Source organism: Apteryx rowi, unplaced genomic scaffold (genome assembly GCF_003343035.1).
Source record: "Apteryx rowi isolate R43461 unplaced genomic scaffold, aptRow1 scaffold_26, whole genome shotgun sequence".
Taxonomy (NCBI): Eukaryota; Metazoa; Chordata; class Aves; order Apterygiformes; family Apterygidae; genus Apteryx; species Apteryx rowi.
The window spans coordinates 366,080-385,932 of NW_020448974.1; the positions used below are offsets into that span (position 1 = coordinate 366,080).

General features: G+C 54.3%; 1 protein-coding gene across 2 annotated transcripts in view; it reads left to right on the forward strand.

Annotated features, from left to right (window-relative positions):
• The window catches only part of SLC39A11 (solute carrier family 39 member 11), a 126,336-nt gene that overhangs the window by 79,762 nt on the left and 26,721 nt on the right, over positions 1-19,853 (forward strand). For both annotated transcript variants that reach the window (XM_026067577.1, XM_026067578.1), the window contains one exon: positions 15,443-15,512. In XM_026067577.1, coding sequence (XP_025923362.1) covers positions 15,443-15,512 — 70 coding nt within the window. The remainder of the gene's footprint in view (positions 1-15,442; positions 15,513-19,853) is intronic.

Consider the following 19,853-nt stretch of genomic DNA (forward strand, 5'->3'; position numbering starts at 1 on the left):
ATGGATCATGGCAAGCTTCACGTCCTGGGTGGTGCTGCTGGATCATGGCAAGCTTCATGTCCTGGGTGGCCCTGCTGGATCATGGATCATGGCAATCTTCGCGTCCTGGGTGGTGCTGCTGGATCGTGGCAAGCTTCATGTCCTGGGTGGCCCTGCTGGAAGGCCGGCAAGCTTCGCCCCTCCTGCCTTTTGCTGGTGGTTAGAGCAGTTGGGCTTCATCTGCCCAGGACCTGGCGAGTGCCCTGTTGCTTGGAGACAAGAGGTGGCGCTTTGCAGCGGAGATAACGTTGCCAAGGAAACCAAGCCCTGAATTTCCCTTTTTTTCCTGTTGCTCGGGGGCTCGGCGGGTGGGCAGGAGACCTCTGAGAGCTGCGGAGGGTCGGAGGCTGCGGAGCCCGGCACGGGGCAGAGGAGCGAGTTCGTACCGGGTGCTGAGCGCGCAGCGAAAGGAGTCCGTTTTGCTCCAGCCCCTCCACCCCTTCCTTTTTGCAAAAAATACCACTTTTTCTGTATTCAGTCCTATCGCTCCGCGTTTGTTCCCTGGTTCCCTTTCTGCTCTGTTTCTGCCTCAAGTGTCAGAGTTAAGCCGAGGTGTCCGGAAGAAAGCGAACTGGCCGGGGCAGGGCGAGTGGGGCCGGGCATGTGCAGAAAGCCGTCGGGCCTCGCGGGAGGAGGCAGCGGCGTCCCCTCCTCGTCCTCCCTGTGCCCGGTGCTCGTGCAGCGCCGCCCGAAATATTTTTTTTCTCCAGTTCTCATTRCCAGGAACTGATTAACAAGTCACARTCTTTCCTATGMGAAGGAGCAAATCAAGCACGGAAATCAAAGGAGCAGGAAAGAGTATGTGAGCTAAATAGGGAACGAGTTCATCTTCGGTGGAGGAGGTGCTGGAAAGGAGGGCGGAATTGTTTTAGGGATGCAATAAGGTATTGCAATGGGYAGGAGAGAGGTTTTAGATAAAAAGCCTTTGAGGTGATGTCGTTGAGGAGAGGTTTAGCCCCAAAATTTGTAGGTTGGGTTCTGGCTGATGCTCGGGGTGGATGGGACGTGACGGCTGGGAAAGGTGCAGCCCGTTGCCAGCGCAGGGGAGGGCGCGGGAGGTACAGAGCTCGCACTGCTTGCGTGATGTTGTGTGACTGTCTCTCGGGGTGTCCTCGTGTTGAGGTGCCATCAAGCCCTTCACTTATGGTGGCGGTTCCTCATCTTGGCGGTTGATTTAGGCTGGGTGCCTTCCTTTTGCCTTGTCACCTTGGCAGCTCTGCCTCATTTTTCCACCCCTGAGGAAGGTGCAGCATGTCTGGAAGCAAGTGCTGCTGTTCTAGTTTATCCCAAGAAACCTGGGAGAGAACAGACATCTGCGACACAGCATGTTACGTGTCAAAATGATTTGAAACGTGCTTGTTTGCAGCTTCAGCTGGGGGGAAAAAAAGGTTTGGCTAAATGCCCTTGTGCCAGGTAGCAGGAACCTGCCTGCTGCCTTCTCCAAGGTGAGGATTTGGCTGGTGACAGCCCTGGGAGGGAGAACCGCCTGCTTAGATCCAGGACCTGCCTGGATGCTTTGTTTTCTTCATGCCTTTCTGCAGTTTTAATCATTTTTAATGTTCTTTTATGTGTCTCCTGCTTTAYGACTGTCTGGCGAGAGGAGCAGACAATGTGTTTTGGGTCTGATAAGTGGGTTGATGGGCGCTTTGCGCTGGGGATCCCGCGGGCAGGGGAGGAGTGAGTTGTGGCCGTGGCTCCGTTCCCGAAACCTCGCAGCCAGCTATCAGTCTAGGAGAGTAAGGAAGGTGCCATCTTCTGAGAAATGTCCCAGAGCAAGGTAGATCTGAGGCCGTCCAGCTTCACGGGCAGATGTCAACATGCCGGGCGTAGGGAGGTGCGCTGTGAAGTTAGTGCGTATATATAGATGTGTATATATGTGTTTTCTTACCGCTGGCTGCAGTGGCCGGGGCGCTGGTCTAAGCTGCTCCGCGGGTGGGAATGAGGTGGGATGCTGGAGGCTGCAGCGGTCTCAACCGGGGCACCCCAAAAGTTCATTTGTGAGACCCAAACCCGAGCTGTGGCTTTCTGCGGTGGAGCAGGTACTCGGTCCTCAGCCGGTGGGTGAACGTGAGGACTCAAACGGAGCCGAGATTACCCTTGGCCGAAGAGGACGATGCGGAGAGAGGGATTTGYGGTGGCGGCAGCAGCGCGGAGGTTGCGCTCCGTGCTGTCGCCCTGGTGTTTGTCGGGAGGGTGCGATTTCCACGCCGGTGACTTTGTCATTAGCAAAGGCTGATTGAATTCGCTCGTCTGGGACAGGCGCGCTCATGCGCTCGGCCTCCTGCGAGACGTCTGGGGCAGCGTGTGTGATATTGCATCTCAATTACAAAGAAAAATGATTATCTCGATGAATACTTCTCGGAGATCCATTACGGGTTTGTAATGTTCATTTTGGGTGATTTTTTTTCTTCGTCTATTGAAATTGAGACTATTACACAATTGTTGAATTCAACGTACGTTCGGCACCCGTTGTGTTTTGCAAAGAGTGTGCAAACGTGAGCTGTTTAGCTGTGCTGATTAATCTGTATCTCTCCTCTGTGTGCGTGTTTTTCTCCGAAATTAAAGCAGCCCTCCTTCCGCTGTCAGTTCTGCTATCTGCATTGGTATTGATGATTCTTCTTAAGCAATTTTGCAGCACCTCTGATTTGTGCGGAAAGGCTTTATTTTTAGTAGCAAAAGGGAGGAAGATAAGATTTGGTTATAGCTTGGATTTCAGGGAAATAGGGTGAAAAGGAAGACAAGGGCTAAGGGGGAAGGCGTCCGTATGTGTTGGTTTGCATATTTTAGCTGAAGCTGGGTTTTTTGGCGATACCGAGAGCGTCTCGTGCAGCGGTGACTCGCTGGCGCGCAGGAGGAGCAGGAGCACACGCAGCTGCTCGCTCTGGGAAAGGTTGCTTTAACCTTTCGTTAAGCCCCCATTAACTGTAGCCTCGTCAGCACGTGTTTTGACATTTGCATGTATCGAGCACCTCGATGAATCGAGACGGCGACTCGCTCAAAGCCGTTGCGCTCCGGTGCAAAGGGGCGCGGAGCGGACCGGAGCTCACCGCCGGGGACGGCGGCGGCGGTGCACGAAGGCGCAGCGGGGCGCTGCCGGTGGCAGCCAGCGCCGCTCCGCGTCTCCATGTCACCTCCTGCCGCCATGAATAATAGCTTTCTCGCCTAACCTAAATGTAATTTCATGTACTACACGGGCACGGGCTGCAGGGCGTCAAGGCTGGGAAGCTGCCGTAGGCGGATGATGAAGTGGGAGCGAGGGCAGCGTCTCCTCGGCTCCCTGCTGCCCTGGGCGCTGGGATTTGGAGGACGGGGACACCGGGGAACAGGAGGGCGCAGGCGCCCGCGGCCTCTCCTGCCCCGCTGACAGCGGCTCGTGTTTCAAAAGCTCATTTGTAGGCGGACACCTGGAAAGCCGGCGGAGAGCTGATAACGTACATATATCTCGGTGGCATCGTTTTGAGTCGATGAACAGTATTTTGTACATGGCAACGGCCACAAAGGTGACAAAAGCCAATTAAATGCAGTTTTTCGCCGGCTGGAGCTAACGCCCGCTGCAATATGCATGTGGAAGCTCCTCGCCTGCCTTATCCCCATCAGCTCTAGCCCATCTGCTGCATTAAACAGCCGTGAGCAGTGGCCTGAGGAATCATTTCTGTGCTAGCAATGAAACCTTAAATATCCTTGACGGTGCAGGTTTTGGGGGCACTGCGCCAGCCGGTGCAGGCAGAGGCGTGCTCGGCGCGGTGGGAACCTGCCGGCAAGCGCCGGGGCCGCCCTGCGCCCGCGAGAGCCCCTTTCCAGCCCGCCTCGGCCCCTGCTTTTAGGGCGCTTCTGAATGGCTATTTTTGGAAAGAGAGTTGTTCATCTGGAGAAGCGTTTGCATGAGGGTTTTAAGGTGTTGGGCAGTAAATGCCAGCAACCTTTAATTCCTTTAAAAAAGGGCGTCCGCATTTGTAAGCACTGGGCTGTGTGTAGCCTCATCAGCACATATTTTTCCATTTGCATTTATTAAGCATCTAGATGAACTGAAACTAGGAATAAATAGGTGCATATAGTTATGTGGTGTGAAGACCTAATTCTGGAGGCTTTTTTCAGCCAAAGCTGCTGCGAAATTGCTTAAAATCCCACCAGAATAAGGCATTTGGATTGCTAGTTAAGTGAGGCTTAAAATCTGCTTTAATGGAGAAGTTTAACTCATTGTGTTGCACCCAGCAATATGGTTTTATTTTCACCAGGGCTCGGTTTCATGTCACTGAAAACGGAGGGTTTCAGCTGTTTTTTCTTCCCCAGGCGGTGGGTGGCCTGATCCCATAATCCATCTGCTGTTTTTTTTTCAACTCGGGCATAACTTTGATCGGAGCTGTCCATGAATCCCTCAAAAACTGGAAGCAAAGCTGTACCTGATCGCTTTTATCTTTCTGAGTTGCGGTGGTGTTGCTGAGCTCTTTGGACACATCGGAGGGATCTGGGGTGGCTTGCTCTCCTTTCCTACCCGGAAAGGTTATTTCCCTCTGTTCTTTCCCAAAGTGCCCTGCTTTGGTATGGTTTCATGCTGCCACCGTCCTGACAAACCTTTCTCATGCTCTCCCCCCACCACCCTTTTTTTTCCCCCAAACAGGGAATTACTTTTGCTCTGCCCGTACGCTTGAGCAGGCGCTGCAGGATTTGTCCCCGTTGCACCGTGACTGCTCCGTGCGCTGTGCCCAGCTGGGCTCACCAGCTCTCATTCGTTTGCTTCCTCTGAGGCGTCATCGTTTAAAATAGCACCGAGCAGGTTTATTTCTGCTCTTTTCCTTTTATTTTCGCAGCCAGAATTTTTGAAGAACTGTGTTGGGTTGTACGATGAGCCGCGGCTGTGCACACCAAAAGAGATAGAACCGCATGCAAGTCCGGCGTCGCGTGCTGGCTCTGCTGCCCACGGGCAGGAAGAAATCGCGTGGCGGAGAAGTTTTTTGCGTTGCGGGAATCGCTACGGCCAGGCTGGCAGGCAGCGTGGCGGCGGCGGCACCTGCTCCGGGGGCCGGCCAAGCGGGTGGCTGTGTGCACACGGATGTGCGGGTGAGCTACAGGTCCCCTGGAGAAGAGGGGAAGCTCCGTGAGGATGGGCAAGCTGGGGATGCTCCCAGCCTGTTTCCCATCACCCCTGTGCTGGGCTTGGCCCCTGGCTCCAAAGACGCTCTACGGGGACGTGAAGGTGGGAAAGCCGACGGCTTCCTGCATTTATTGCAAAGCCACATTCAAGTGAAAAAAGAGACAGTAATTTTTTTGCAAGGAAGCGAGGGTTCTCGCCCCGGTTGTGACCGTGCAGCTGTGCCACGCGCAGTCCAACGCAGGGCAGCCTGCGCCCCGGCGGTTCTAGACCTGTCCTAGCACGTCGTGTTGAATGAAATACCTGACACGCTGGCGTTATGATTTTTACATAACTCTGCCCGAGCGCCGCTCTGCCGTGCAAGGAATCGTGCACAGATGCCGTTTTGAAACACGGCGACAGGCTGAAAATTGGCAACCAGCTGGGGAGAGTGAAAACCCCTCGTCGTGCCTAATTCTCCTCCTCGCCTCCGGAACGCGCGGGAGACGCGAAGAGCTCCCTCGGCGAATATTTCCAGCTACTTTGTGCCTTTTAGCAGCCGCGGTTATCAGCTGGGTCCGCTCTGCTGCCCGGCGCCGCCGCGGGGTTTCGCCTCCTGCCCGCTCGCTGCGGGCGCTTGCGCGCCTGCAAAACGCGCTGGGGATAATCGCTGCCCGGGACGGCTTTGTCTGGGCAGACGGATGCAGCTGGTGCCTCGGGTCTTGTCTGCTCTGTCCTGCCTCCGTCTGTCGGCAGGGCCGAGCCGCGGCCGCGGCGTGCGGAGGCGCCGGGGTGGCGTTGGGAACGTGCCACTTCTCGGCCGCGCTGCACGTTTTTGCAGAGAAAAGCTCGTGTTCCTCAGAAACCTGGGGGAGGAGAGGGGACAGCTGAATAATTCATGCCGCAAATAATAATACGTGCCACCGTAAACTGGAAATCAATCATTTAAATTTCACCTTTATTTTCTGATGAAAGAATTTTTGGTTGGGGTAGTAATTATGACTGATTTTGCCTTGTTAATTGGCTGCTTCTGTGGGAGCGCAGAGAAGGCATAAACCAAGTTTAAATACCGCTTGGCCGACGTGACTTTGTCACAGCAGCCAGCCAGTCTCCTGGTGGCGCTGGGATCGCCGCGGACAGCTTGTACGTGTGTCTTCAGGCCGCCCCGCGAGCGCGCCGCTGCGGCTTGGTAATAATTCATGGCAACGTGATGCTTGAGAGGCTGCTGCGCGTTTGCTCCGCTCGCGCGGCGATCTGTTGCTGCTCACCTGAGCCTCTTCGTTTGCACGTTAAAAGGACGAGGACTCCTGCGCATTTATCTCCTGCCCGGCCTGGAAACCTCTGCTTGCGCCTGAGAGTTGCCTCCCGCCCGCGTGAACTGAATCGACGCCAAACTCTGAAGAGCAGCGAGCTTTTGCAGTGAACTGGCGCTTGCTTTATTTTCGTTAAGTATCGTGGTGCCCATGGATGGTGCCATAAACATTTAATCAGGCTACGTGAGCGTGTTATACAGACACGCAGGGGCAGCAGTCGGACGGGAAACTAGAGCCAGGTGTGTAGCTGCTGGGATGCTCATGCGTGGCATCCGCTGAATTTTGTCTGCTCTTTCCTTCATCACCTTCCTCCTGCCGGTACTGCTCTCCTTCGGGATCGTGCACCGCTGCTGGCGGTTAGTAATGGTCTTTATAAAATGACCCCATCGATCGCTACTGTGCGGCTTTACCCTCTGCCTCCACTGTGTGTCGGAGAAAATAAAAGGCCTTTCTAGCTCAGGCATGGAAAAATCTTATTCTAAAAAAAAAAATATATATATATATATATAGGCTATTATGAGGAAAAACTAGCAGAAGGAGGATCACGTTGGTTCTGGGGTACTGGGCATCCGGGTTGTCTATCGCTGCCCTTTGGCTGATCCTGGAGGAACCTCCCTGCCCTTGCAAGGGGGCAGGATTCAGTGCCAGGGAGTCGCAGGTGGCGGCCGGTCCCCGAAAGCGCCCGGGTCCCGCGGGTGTCCCGGTCTGCGTGCGCGGGCGGTGGCGTGCAGAGAGGATGCTACGCGCTAACGGAGCAGCGCGGGGACGTTTCCGTCTCCTCCAAAGGAGGACGTGGGCTTTGCGGAGCCGCCTCCTCTCCGCGTGGGGCCTCCCTTGAAATACCGACGGGCCAATTAACGCGGGTCTGGAAACGAAGCCTTTCTTCTCCTTGCCTTTGTGGGCATTAGCACGTTTTTACTCCTGCCCTTGCTCATTTTTTTCATCGTAGAAGGGGGTTTCTCGCCTCTTTCTGAAATCTGGCGATCCTGCTAGTCTTGACCCTGCCTGCTCGGTCGTGTTTTTGTCTTTAGCGAGGAGGAAGGCAAGCTCCCGGCCTCGGGAGCCGGGCACGGATAACCTTCAGGATGCCGGCAGTCTGGTTGCGAGGAACAGCACGTGGCTATGCCACAGCTCGATTTCACGTCTAAAATATGAGCTATTTGCTTTGGATAGTAACGTGCATGGATTATCCAGTAGTAAAAGCAGCCCAGCACGTGGTGATGCAGCTGTCGCCGGCGAACCTCGAACGCGTAAAATGCGCTGTGAAGCCTGCGCGTCCCAGAGAGGGTAACTGCGTGGGCAGCTCGCGCTGGCAAAATGCTGGAGCCTCCTTTCTTGGGCTTTCGGCTCCGAAATGGGAATAATCCCTGCTCCCTTCGCGTGGGAAGAGCGTCAGGGAAAGACGGTGACGAGAGCAGAAGAGGAGCAAGGGGATTGTTCTGACGGATTTGCATTCCCGGAAGGCTCGGCCGCTCCGGGCGCCAGCGTCGCCCTCCTTGCAGCCCGAGGGCGGCTTCCTCTTCAGCACCGTTTCTCTCTTTTTACATCTCTCCGTGTTTTCCCCTGCTCTGTGCGTTCACGTGTCCGGGAGCGGATGTGCATCTCCCCGGCGTTCAGCTGCCGGCCTCCTTGGGTATCCCCACGTGCCCCGTGTTGCACGGCCAAAGGGGTGACGGCCTGACCGAACGGAGGGAGAATGGATGCGTGAAAAGGGGTGGAAATGGCAGGGCGAGGTGGGAGAAGCAGAAGCGTCTTCAGCCTCCCCAAGGATGGAAGGATGGAGAGCATGCCGGCCGCCATCGGAGGAGGTGGGCATCTGCTTCCATGGCCTGGCCTGGCCAGGAAGACGCTGTTAACGAGGAGTGAAGCTGCTGACGAGTGCCGCTGTCGTGGCGTCGGGGATGGCTGAGCGAGGCGGCCGCCCGAGCAAGCCTAGTCCTCGCATTTCAAATGCAAAGTGAGATCCATCGCTTTCTGACTTAATTAAAGGAAAAAAAGGAGTATTTCAAAAACTACTTTAACTTCCTGCTTGCTAGTCTTGTCATGGTGAATACCTGGAGGAATGAAAATCACAGAAATCCGATAACTTCTACAATTTATTGTGCAGTAATGGCAAAAAAAGATGTTATCTAGAGGGAATTGGAATTCAGTCTTGGGGAAAAAAATTAAGAGTTTGAGTAGCGGAGCAGGGACACACTTAAACTCTCATAAAAATGCAAAACTCATTACAGCAAGATATATTTTCCACTAGGACCTTACAGTCCTTCAAAGAAAAGGATGAATAATGGATGAAACGTTGGCATCTGTAGTAACTTCCTAAAGGATGCGTGTTCATTTACTCACCCATGAGAAGCAGCTTCCCAAATCCTCCGGGAAGAGATGAATGTTGCTCACAGCTCCGTAAGCGTTTCTGCCAGTTCGAGGGTCCTGGTGGGAGATGCTCGGTCCCAGCCTCCCTGGTTGCTCTGGTGGAACGTGGGCCACTGGATCTGAAGCACGAAGGTACCTGCCATTGTCACGGTACTCTGCCTGGCGGAAGAGAAAATGTCGGGAAGCCGTTTATTAGCCCGACCCTGCTTGCTTCGTTTAATCAAAGACTTGGGAGACACCTCTTCCTGCCCCTCCGCGTTGGTGGTCCCTCTCAAGCTGGCAACGCTTCATGTCGATGGAGCCCGGTGAGTTCAGAGAAAGCCTCCGGGACGTCTGGGGGTCGTTTTCCTTATTCCTGAAATTCTGGTGACTTTATTACAAGCTGATTTGGAGAGAAAAGTGAATTTGAACTGTACTTATGTCTAGTGGGAATTGTTTTTTTCTTTTTGCATTTCAGTAGGTTATTGCTCTCTGTCTACACCCTCTGTTCGTTTTCTCGTTCTTTATGTGCAAGAATTACGTAATACCTGGGATTAATTTACTTTACCTGCCTCTGAATTTATAAAGGCTCCGTGAGAGATGCTGGTTGTTCGTTAGTCTGAATTCCTAGGGAATCGGAAGGGGGCTTTTGTTGCTGGTTTTCTCTGCGAACAGGCCTGCTGAGGGACATGAGCGGCTTCCCATGGTGGCAACTGAGCTCATTCCATGCTTGGAAACTAAGCTGCGCCAGGCGGGAGCTCGGTGAGCCCCGCGACGCGGCCCTGCCACAGCGGCTGCTCCCTAAGGATGCAGGAGGGGCATCGGGAATAAGGAGGCAGGCGGAGGTGCGGGGTGCAAGGGCCAGGGCTGGAAAGCGGCTGAACTTCGCTGCCGCTTGCTTGCAGCTCGGGAAGGAGCGGAGCAAAGGGACCTTGCCGAGGCGTCAGCCAGGGATCCCTGCCTTGCCGCGCAAGCTGCCGTGAATAGGATTAAAAACAACAGTCTGCTTAATCTCACCCGCTTCTTTCAGTTTGCCAAGCTCTTACGGGCTCGTGTGATGGATGATAAGGGAAAGATTTGATGGGAAATAGTAAGCTGCTCCACTTYCAAGCTGATCCTTTGAACTTAAAGCTTGCACGGCGTTTGCATCGTGTACGTGTTCGCAGACAAATGGGTTGTGGCCCCTCTGGGGCCCTGCTGATCCGAAATATGGAAATTGTTTTTTGCTGCACGAGCCAGCTCGTCCCAGCGAGTCCTCTGGCTCGTTTCGCCTCCGAGGCAGGGCTGGGCCGAGCGCTTTAACACAAAATAGATAACTTGAGAGAGTGAGAGCAAAGGGACAGCGTTCAAAGCAGATGGTTCGAATCTCCTCGTGTCCCKGGTTCTGCATAGCTTGGGGTTTCTCTCGCCTTTGATCGAACGTCAGGCACGCACCGAGCCACTGGCGCGCGTCTGAGCAGCGCGTCTGGTCTGCCTGGAGCCTTCCCCCTTCCTCCCTCAAACTAAAATTTTATTGCTGCTTTAAAAAAGGAGAGATTTACTGCAGGGAGATTTTCCTTTTGAAAACAAAAGGAAGGCTTTAGCCCAGTGCTATCATGAAGTTATTTTTATATTTYGCACGTTGTCCTGGTCCAGGCCTGTTGCGGCACAGCTGATGCCACCCCCAGCTTCCCCGGCTCCCGCATCCCTCGCGCCCCGTTCCTGTTTTCCCGCAGGGGAAGCGGAGCGCTACCGGAGGAGTTTGCACCGCTCTGTTTGGCGGGTCTGCCCRGCGTGAGTTCAGATTCGGGCCTGAGCGCCGCAGCAGGGTTTTGCTTTCCCTTGCTGGCGGCAGCGGAGCAGATGGCGGGGAGCCCTTCGCCGTCCCCCGGCAGCAGCCTGCAGCGCTAGGAAGCGACCCTGCTTTGGATCCTCGCTCCCCTGCACTGACACGCAGGGTGTAGTATATGGGGAGACCTGCGGATATAGTGGTTTTTACCCTGGCCACCGTGATCAGCTGGATGCCGTGAGACACGCTGTAGCTGCCGGGTGTTGATAACCAGAGTCCCTGTAGTGACCCTGCGGCATAGTTACACCTTGCAGTTGAGGTTTTGAGGCTTTTTTTTTTTTTTTTTTTTTTTTTTGGAGAACAAGCAAAGATGAAAATATATTTTTGGAAAAAGCAATACAAACCGAGAGGTTTGTAGCTGGTCCTTCAGGTAGCGTAGATTAGTTTATGATCCCTAGGTAATGCCTTTTCAGGATAAAACATGTTGAATTGTAAAGCCAAGGAAGCCCGAGAGAGGCAAAATCCCCTTTTTTAGGTTAAATAGAAACATTTTCTTGATAGTGACTGAGATTGGTCATATTTTTCTTTGTGTTCTGCAACTCTGCTGAGAGGTGCCGGGTTCGCACGGCAGCCTGGAGCCATCGCAGCCCCTTAACGAAGGCCTGTGGCCCCGTGCAAGCTTGCTGTCTAACGAGGCGTCCTGAGCTGTGCACCCTCGGGCTCTCCAGCGCCTGCTTGCGAGAGGGACTGACACGTGCTTCAGCCTCCGGTCCTCTAAAAGACCCTGTCCGGCATGGAAAGTTTTCCTGTGGGACGTGTAGGTCTTCCTTCCATCCTCTCTTACGTACCCCAAACTTGGGCCGTGCCCTCCGAGGAGCAGCGAACCAGTGACCCGGGGTGGAAGGATCGACCACGCGGCTCCTGGTGCCAGAAGCAGGATGGAAGGAAAATAACAGCTACGGCAAAATCATCTCATTGGAGAATCYGCCAGAATCTGCCCGGCTTCCTTGGGCCAAACGAGAAGAAGGGAATATCTCTCAGACAGTTCTCTACCAACTTTTTCAGGACTTGTCCTTTTTTTTCTTTCTGGTGAGTGACCGTCGGGAGTCGGTGCCCGCAGCCCGCCGACCAGCTCGGCCCTCTGCCTGGGAACGGCCCAGTTCTCGCACGCCGGGGGCTTGGTGGAGGTGGTGTCCCTAAGGCATCAGGGGCTCGATCTGGTCTGCCCAAAGCCGGAATCCTTTCTAACCCACAGGAGTGTTGCACTCCCGCACGCTCGTGCATTTAAGTGCTCACTCGTGCGTCGAGCTGCTTTAGTGCTGCTGCAGGAGCCGCTGCCGGGGCCCCGGTAGAGCCCAGCCGCCTTCCTCCTCGTCTGAGCTGTGCACGGCAGCACCGTCGATCTCCTAGAGCCGAGGAGGTCCGATATACCGGCAGTGCTTTCACCTGATAGCGCTGTCCGTGAGTCCGGGTCTGTAATTCTGAGCTGGCCCCTGCAGCTCTCAGGGGGCCGAAGCACGGGCTCGCTCACCCTTTCCGCCGGGATCGGGCTGGCTGGGTTGTCCCCTCCTCCGGAGACGGGCTGCACACGGGGTAAGAGCGCTCCCGGCCTTTCCCCAGGCTCTGTTTTCTCAGAACTGGATATTTTCCGAGTTCAGCACTCCTGTGTCAGGGCTGGATTGAAATTGCAGGATGTGTTGGAAAATTACCGCTGGGAGACAGGTACAGAAATAATTGCAGCAAGCTTGTTTCTTCAGGAAACGGGCTAGCTAGGGCGGTCGAATGGACGGTGTTCAAAGCCTGATTGTGCCAAGAACCGAAAGCTGCACCGGGCTGTTTATTTTTCAAGCCGACGCCCGAGTCTTCAATGCAGTAATGAGACAAGCTCTCCCATATCCGTCTTCAGTGGCCTAGTATCCCAGACATCCATTTGCAGGGCCTTCCGCGTGTCCTGTCTGTAAGTGGGTGACGTAGAAACAGGAACCTTTCTCTTTTCGTGTCCTTTCCAACCTGGGGCGTAGTCGCTTGGGCTCTTTATAACTGGAGTATGTGCGGGACACCGGGGAGAGGGGCTGCAAGGACAGCTGAGCTTGCTGCGAGCTTTGAGCGTGGAGAAACGGGCAGCGAGCTCTGTCGGTTTGTTTTCCRCGTAAATCTTTGTGCATTTGCAAACTGCAGCAGTTCTAAGGTTTGACGTTCTCTTTGAAAGAGGCTAAACCTGTATTTTTAAAGTGGTGAAGTTACCGTGTGAACTTGGYAGGCCTTTCAAAATGAAATATTTGAAATAAATCGCTGCAGTGGGCTGAGCGGCTCATATAATATCTATTATATATAATTAGAGACTTCCCAAATGACCTGGATCCCCYGTGTGAAGTCGGGAGCTGAAGGAGCCTGTGGCTGCTGCCCGACGCTGCTCTGTCCTTCTCCTCTCGCCGGTGGTGAGCACCTGAACCCTACTGCAGCTTCCGCAGCGGCTGCCTCTCCTGCTCCAAATAAGCAGTTTCCTACGCACCATCTGTTGATTTTTAATTTCCCATAATTTGTTTCCATGTATGTGCAATTTGTACCTTCAGTAATTGTGCTACTGAGTTTCTTATTCCCTGAGACTACTTTGCAGCTGGGAAAATGGTTGTGATTTCTCCCCTCTGTCTGGACTCTTTTTGTTTTTTACACAAATTAGCACTTGAAAAAAAAAAAAAAAATCTTTTGGCAAGAGCAATGCCAGACCTGCTTGTGCAGCGCTTCATGACGTCCTCACAGCCATGCTAAACACGGCCATTAAGGGTCTTTAAAAAGATCCACTTCACCTCCCAAAGTTTGCTTAACTGCCTGCCCTGCTGGGTGAAGGCGAAGCAGAGACGTCCAGAGCCCTTCACCATCTGCAGGTGCAAACCACTGGCGAGCAGCAGCCATCCGTCATCGCTGTTCGTGCCTCGGCTGCTCGCGTACCTTCCCGGCGGGTATTGCTGCGGCGCCGCGCACAAGCGTGCAATCCGCCCTCGGGGCTGCGGTGTGCCCCGTGTGTCTCGGGTTGCAGCGGCTGCTTTATTAGATTGAATTATCACCCATCCTGCTATTTTAGGGACAGTTAGCAGTTTCCTATCCCCGTAACCTGGTATTTAGGGTAGATTCCTGATTTGGTTTTCTCTGCCTCCATGCTAAAGCTTGGCACGAAACGCAGATCCGAGCTCTGCGGAGTTGTGGAGAGTGTTTCAACTTCTACATGCTCAGCTTCGAACATAGGATGCAAATGCCATAATAATAGGAGTCGGTGCTGCTTTTTATAGTGTGTTTCCAAGGCAACTGGAAATGCAGAAGACCACAAACACACACGAGGTTCTGTTCTTCGGAGACCTTATCCTTGCATGTACAGACGCACGCTTTCCGTGACATTTTCAACCTGTTTGAATGCTCGTCTGAATAGTCCCCCCGTCCCCTTGTGCGGCTGCCAGAACGGTCTGCGTGGGTAATTGCCTCCTTTGAAGGCTGTAAAACCCACTCCAGCATGGAGCTGCACAAACAAGTTTGCTTTTGTTCTTTAAATGTTTTTCCCCCCGCCCTTGCTCGGGGTGGGGGGAGCGATACCAGAAAAACTCCTRCAAAAACAGAAAGTGGATTTTGAACAAAAGAAGTAGTGGTGCTTTGACGCTTTCGCAATACAAGATATTTTCTAGAAGGGAAAAAAGGAGCCGTTCGGGCAATGGGAGGGTGCGAGGAGTTTGAGAAGGAGACCAGAGAGGTGGGAYGGGAGCTGGGCAGCGTGGGGCGACGTCCTTGAGGAGCCCCTGGGAGGAAGCAGCGGCACATTGCAGGTCTCCTGCGCCTGGTGCAAAGCCGGAGGGGCTCCACCTGATTTTCGTGGGGGGATTTATGTGATGAACTGTAATCTAAAAGAACCTACAAGGTGGACGTTTTTCTTCCCGCTGTTCCTGTGTTGTCTGTGCCCAGCATGACATTAGGATGGATCGGGGAAGATCAAGTTTGGTTCCYGCAGACTCGCTGTCGCTGCAGGAGAGGGCTGATGCCGCGGCAGAGCATAAGGAAATTTGCCTTTGTCAATGATGTGATTTTGTCTGTGATAATTTTCCGTGGAGCCGGTCTCGATGGGTCACGGAGGCTGGGTTTCCTTCTGGTTTTCAGACCTTTGTAAGGATATTGTGCCAGTAATAGGGTAGAGGAGATCAGAAATTCGGGAGGTGGCATTGCCGGGGATCTGGTGGTGGCTTAGCTCGGCTCCTGGAGAGTTGAATGGGAGATGAGTTAGCTGGTGTTTGGCGCTTCTGCAGATCTCCCCTGTGGCGTTGGTTAGCGATACGCTTTGAAAAGGCGACTTTCTGCAGAGAGATTTGCTGAGCCTGAATCTTTATTAATAGAGTTCGGTGTTTCGCACTGCTACATCTCTTATTAAAATAGCATTTAAGCTCTTGGAAGCTGTGATCTTTCCCCTCCAGTGTACTCTATAATAAATATAGAAGCCTCTTGTCTGTACGTTAGCTTCCTAAGAAACTACCGCACTAGTCTGGATTCTTAGTGGAGAGCACTCGGAAGTGCTCTCGACGGTGCGGCAATGCCTTGCATTACACGTGTGCGTTTTTATAAAAGAGGGCAAATCTGCTGTGTGCACAGAGCGCTTCCCACTGCAATGCTGCTGTTTCCCATTTCTGTGGGCAGAAACACACCTTGCCGTGGTGTGCGAGCACCTCATCGCTAAAACGGAGTAATTCTAGGGGTTTCCRAAGAGCTAAGACTAGAATTAGAAGGACAACAACTCCATCCAGAGCCTTGCTTTCATATTCGTGCCAGTCCTTGCCCCCCTTGAGCACAGAAAAGGGGACAGGGTCAGACTGTCGAGCTGCAGGGCTGTTGCAGGATTTGAACTTAATGTTTTTCTCCCTCCCGTTTCAGAGGGTCTGGCGGTTGGAGTTGGATTTGGGGCTATTGGAAAATCGGCATCGGCAACGTTTCAGAGCGCCAGGTAAGCTCCAAGGATGTTTCTGCTCTGTGCGCTTGACGTTCTGCGCGTGCTTTCCTCTCCTGGAGGTCATGTCCCCGTACGACGTTACCACCGCGACAACGCGGCTGGAGATGCAGCCTGCATTGACTGAAGGTTGTCTGGAAGGCGCGAGGGTAGACAGAAAGAGCAGAAGAAATTCTTATCGCTGTTGAATTTTTCTATTGGTTGCGCTTGTTGGACACGGAAAGTTAAAGTTTCCGTCACTGCTGCCCAGTTTCTGAGSTTGTTCTGCGTTTCTGCATCAGATGGATGGAGCCGAGGTGCCCGGTGGGAGCGGGACAACGTGTGCCAGCCTCTTGGTGCTGCTGTGGGTGGTTTGGGGTCCAAGCGGGTGCGTGGCCACGGTCCGTGCAAGCCGCGCTTGCCGGCTGGCTCTGCTGCAGCAAGTCCTGCTGCCCGCGGCCCGGCGGAACGGGCACCGCTTCGTTTCATCTGGGGCGCGAGCGAGACGGTCTCCAGAGTCCGTCTGCCTCCGAAACCTTTGACGGTCAGCCCCCAAGAGCTGTCCTCCTTTCCTTGGTGTTCGACCTGCTGCTGGAGAGGTTTCCCCTGCGGTGCCGCAGGGGTTTACGGTGGTGCTGAGCTGGCTCTGTGCTGGTGGCCTCCTCCGTGGGCCGCTCGCTCCGTGGGTGGCTCGCTGCCGAGGGTTTGGTCTGCATCCCACTGGTTTTCCTTCTCCTCTTCCCCGGCCCCCGTTAAACCCCCCCGCCGATGCTGCGGCTTAGCTGAGCTCTGGGAGCTGCTGCTCTGCAGGGAGCTGCACCAGTGCAGGGGGAGGAAAAAATCCAAGGAATGGCTAAAAGCCAGAGACGAGCCGACACACAAATCGGCTTGGGCTAGTGTGAAATTTTAGCCCAGGCAAGTCCCTTTGCTCAGGGCCGGCAGCAAGYGGTTAAAGGCGACTGAGAGCAAGACGAGCGACGGGCAGAGGCTCGTGGGGAGCTTCCCACCGCGTCCCTGCAGCACCGGGAAGTGTCGCGCGCCCGTTCTGCGCTGAGCCGGGAGCAGTCCCCGGAGCGAGCTGGGCGGATTTTGGGTGGCTGGTGGAAGCTACGCCAGTGGGGAAAAGGCCTGTTAGCTCTGACGGCTGCTCCCTTCCCTCTTCGTGGGCTTTCCCGTGGACACCCGTTGTCTAGTCAACTGGGGAGAAACGTGGTTCTGCTGCAGATCAAATCCCTTCCTCCCCCCCGGAGGATTACAAGGCAAACGCGAGTCTCTCCAGCCTAAATAATGCGGTGAGGCAGGGCAGCCTTCGGCGGAGCCAGCGAATCCTCTGCCCCCTGCTCGAGGAGCTCGGTGCTATCAATTCCTCTTTTGCAAATTTTTGTCCACAGCCCAACCTGCAGAATTGCTTTAGTAATATTTAGAGAGAGCAAATTGCACGAGCTGCTGGAAGAAGCCTCTTTAATTGGTGGCAATAAAGACTCGCAGGCTTGCGGGCGTCTCTGCAAATCTGCTCGCGGGGCTCGGCAGCGCTCCAGCCTCCAGCCGTGGCTCTTGCCCGCGCTTGGTTTTTGCAGCACCGACGTGCTTGCGCGCTACCACGCAAAGCGTTCTGCGCTTCTCTCCGGGACAGATGTGAGCGCGGGGTGTTAGCTCAGCTCTTCCGAATTGCTGGTGACTCTGTGCTTTGGAGGCGTTTTCGCACCGAGCAGCAGCGAAAGCTGTGCTTTCCCTATGCATAAAAGCTGGAAAAATCCTGCTGCTTCCCCCAGCCCAGCCTCCCCCAGCTCGAGCCGAAACTTCTCAGCTGATCGGGGCGGCTGCTAAAGAAGTGGGAGAAAAGGAGAAACCCGAATCTGCTGCGGCTCGGGGGTGTCCAGGCTGCTGCACTCGCCTGCACATCGCCTGCGCGTCGCTTCGATGCCGTCGCAAGGACGGCAGGGCCCTGGGCTCTTATTAGGTGTCCTCGATGCTGGGCTGAGGCAGGCGACTAATTGCACTAATGAGGTGGCAGCTCAAGCCGTGTTTCACAGGGTGCCTGCTCTCTCTCTGGCCAGGCTAGCGTGAAAGCAGGGGCTCAAAGAGGACGGGAATTACCGCCCTCGGCAGCTCCTCCTGACGGGCTTGCGGGCGACCGGCCCCGCTTCCCGCCAGGGAAGTGCTCCTGGCATCCGTCCTCTTTGGAGACGAGGGGCAGGAAGGTGCACCCAGGATGCTCGACGTGCTGTTAGCAAATCCGTTTATTTTTGTATTTGAGTTGTATACCCGAGACTTACTGAGCCTTCGTTTACTCGACCCCCATCGCTATTTATATAGTTTGGGAACGCACAGTGAAATACGCTTCCCAGCCCTTATGGATCAGCGATAAAACCACAGTTGTGCGTTAACTGCCTTGTTATTGCTGAACGATCTGAGGGGCCCCAGGACGTTTTTTGGCGTTGCCTGCAGCCCTCCGAGCTAACAGGGTGCAAGCTGTGTTTGCAAGGACCCTGCAGCGGGCACCAGGGAAGCCCGGCATAGGCCGCCAGGTGCTATAGCCCCCGCTGATGGGGGGTGACGCCGGTGGCGGGGGCTCGCTCTGAACGTACTRCTCCAGGCGCATTGATTGCAGCAGATACAATCCAGATTTGTGACGAGAGAAGCACAAAACGCCAGCGATAGAAACCGCCTTTCTCTAACCTTTTGAAATAAAAGGCTCTTCATGAAGCCTGTAGAGACTCTAGAGATGCTCTAACAAAAGGACTTTTTTCATCAGCTGCTCAGTAAAAGCTAAGAAGCCAGAAGCAGCTGGTTCTTTCTCTGTATTTACAACAGCATTAATCATGTTAGATGAAAGGTGGAATCTGTACCATGAAAATACCAATGCAAATTTAGTCAGCTGCAAAGGGAGACAAAATAACTTCATTGCCATCAATCTGCCTATCATTGTCATCTGCAGGCAGAACAAAAATTGCTTAATGCAGCCACTCCTCCGTGAATCTATTCGGGAACGTCCAAGAGTTCAGTTTTAAGTTCTTGCTGGCTCTTGGCAGTGAGCAGCGTGGGCATCCCCTTACCCTCTGGGATGGACAAAATGAGAGGGGAGAAAAATCTTCTGACCCTGCTATTTCCAAGTGTAGAAATTCTAATTTTTTGTCTGTTGTGTTGAGGTCACATAAGCGAGCAACCCGTTTGGGTTTTGGAAATCTGTGCAAGTATTTGGTAGCGTTCGATGCAATGGAGCTCTTATCTGTCTGCCTCTTTTTACAGTAATGATTCTAGCTTTTTCTTATCCCTATGGGATGCTAAAACACTTTTTGCTATAAAAAAGTGAGAGACAGCAAGTGCCACCAGCTCGGCACGCCTCCTGCTGCCGGGGCTTCCCGGAGCTGTGCCGGTGCGGACACGCTGTGTCCCTCCCCGCGTGGGTGATACGGCCACTGCAGCCGCTGCTCTCCCGTGGTCATGGCGCTTGTCTGCTCGTGGCCCTCGATCAAGCGACTTCTGCTGGTGCCGAATTAATCGCGGATGCACCTTCTCCCCAGGGAGAGGGGGAGCCGCGGGGACCCGCAGCTGTAATTTGCTCTGGAAATTCAAAGGCCAGCACGGTTCRGACACCAGGGCGAGACGAGGGCAAGCTGCGGAGCGGTGATTGTGCCGGAAAGCGAGCGGCTGCCTGCAGCGGTGGCAGTGGCTGATGTGCCGGCCTCGCTCCGGCTGGGCAATCTGTCCCCAGCTGCAGGTTCACGCGTGACTTGGCGTATTGTCCTCGCTGGCACGTTCCCTTCCCACCTTGATTTCCCCCGCTGATAAAGCGAGCGCGGAGCCCAGCACCGTTGCGTGCCCGAGGCCGCGGCGCTGCGCGGGGGACGCGGCTTGCACGGCGCCCTGCGGGGACGACTTCGCTGCCGTCGCTGCAGCGACGGTTCCCTGCAGCCCCGGTCCCTGCGGAGTCGCCTCGTCCGAGACCCGGCAGCGTTTAACCCCCAAACCCGTTGCCTGCGGGAGAGCAGAGCGGGAGCCTGCAGCAGCGTCGGTCTGCCCCGCTCTGGCTTTGCTCCCAGCTCCCTTGGGCGCATTGATCGTTTTGTTCCAGAGCTTTAGTTTAACCACCGAGTGTGTCAGATCGTTACGGCCCTGCTCTGAAAACTTAGATAGCTGATTTGTATTAAGTAGGCTTAAAAAATAACAGCGGAATTGCATTTGATTTGAGCTCATGTGAGAAATAAATCTTTAGACGCGTTTGAAAGGGGAATTGCTCCTAGGTCAGCCTCAGCTGTTAGGGGACGTGACAGTCATGATCCTCCTCTTGTCCGTTATTTTAAAATAGCATTTTACTGAAGAAGATGCATGACTCAGTTTACCTCTTCCATCCTGCTT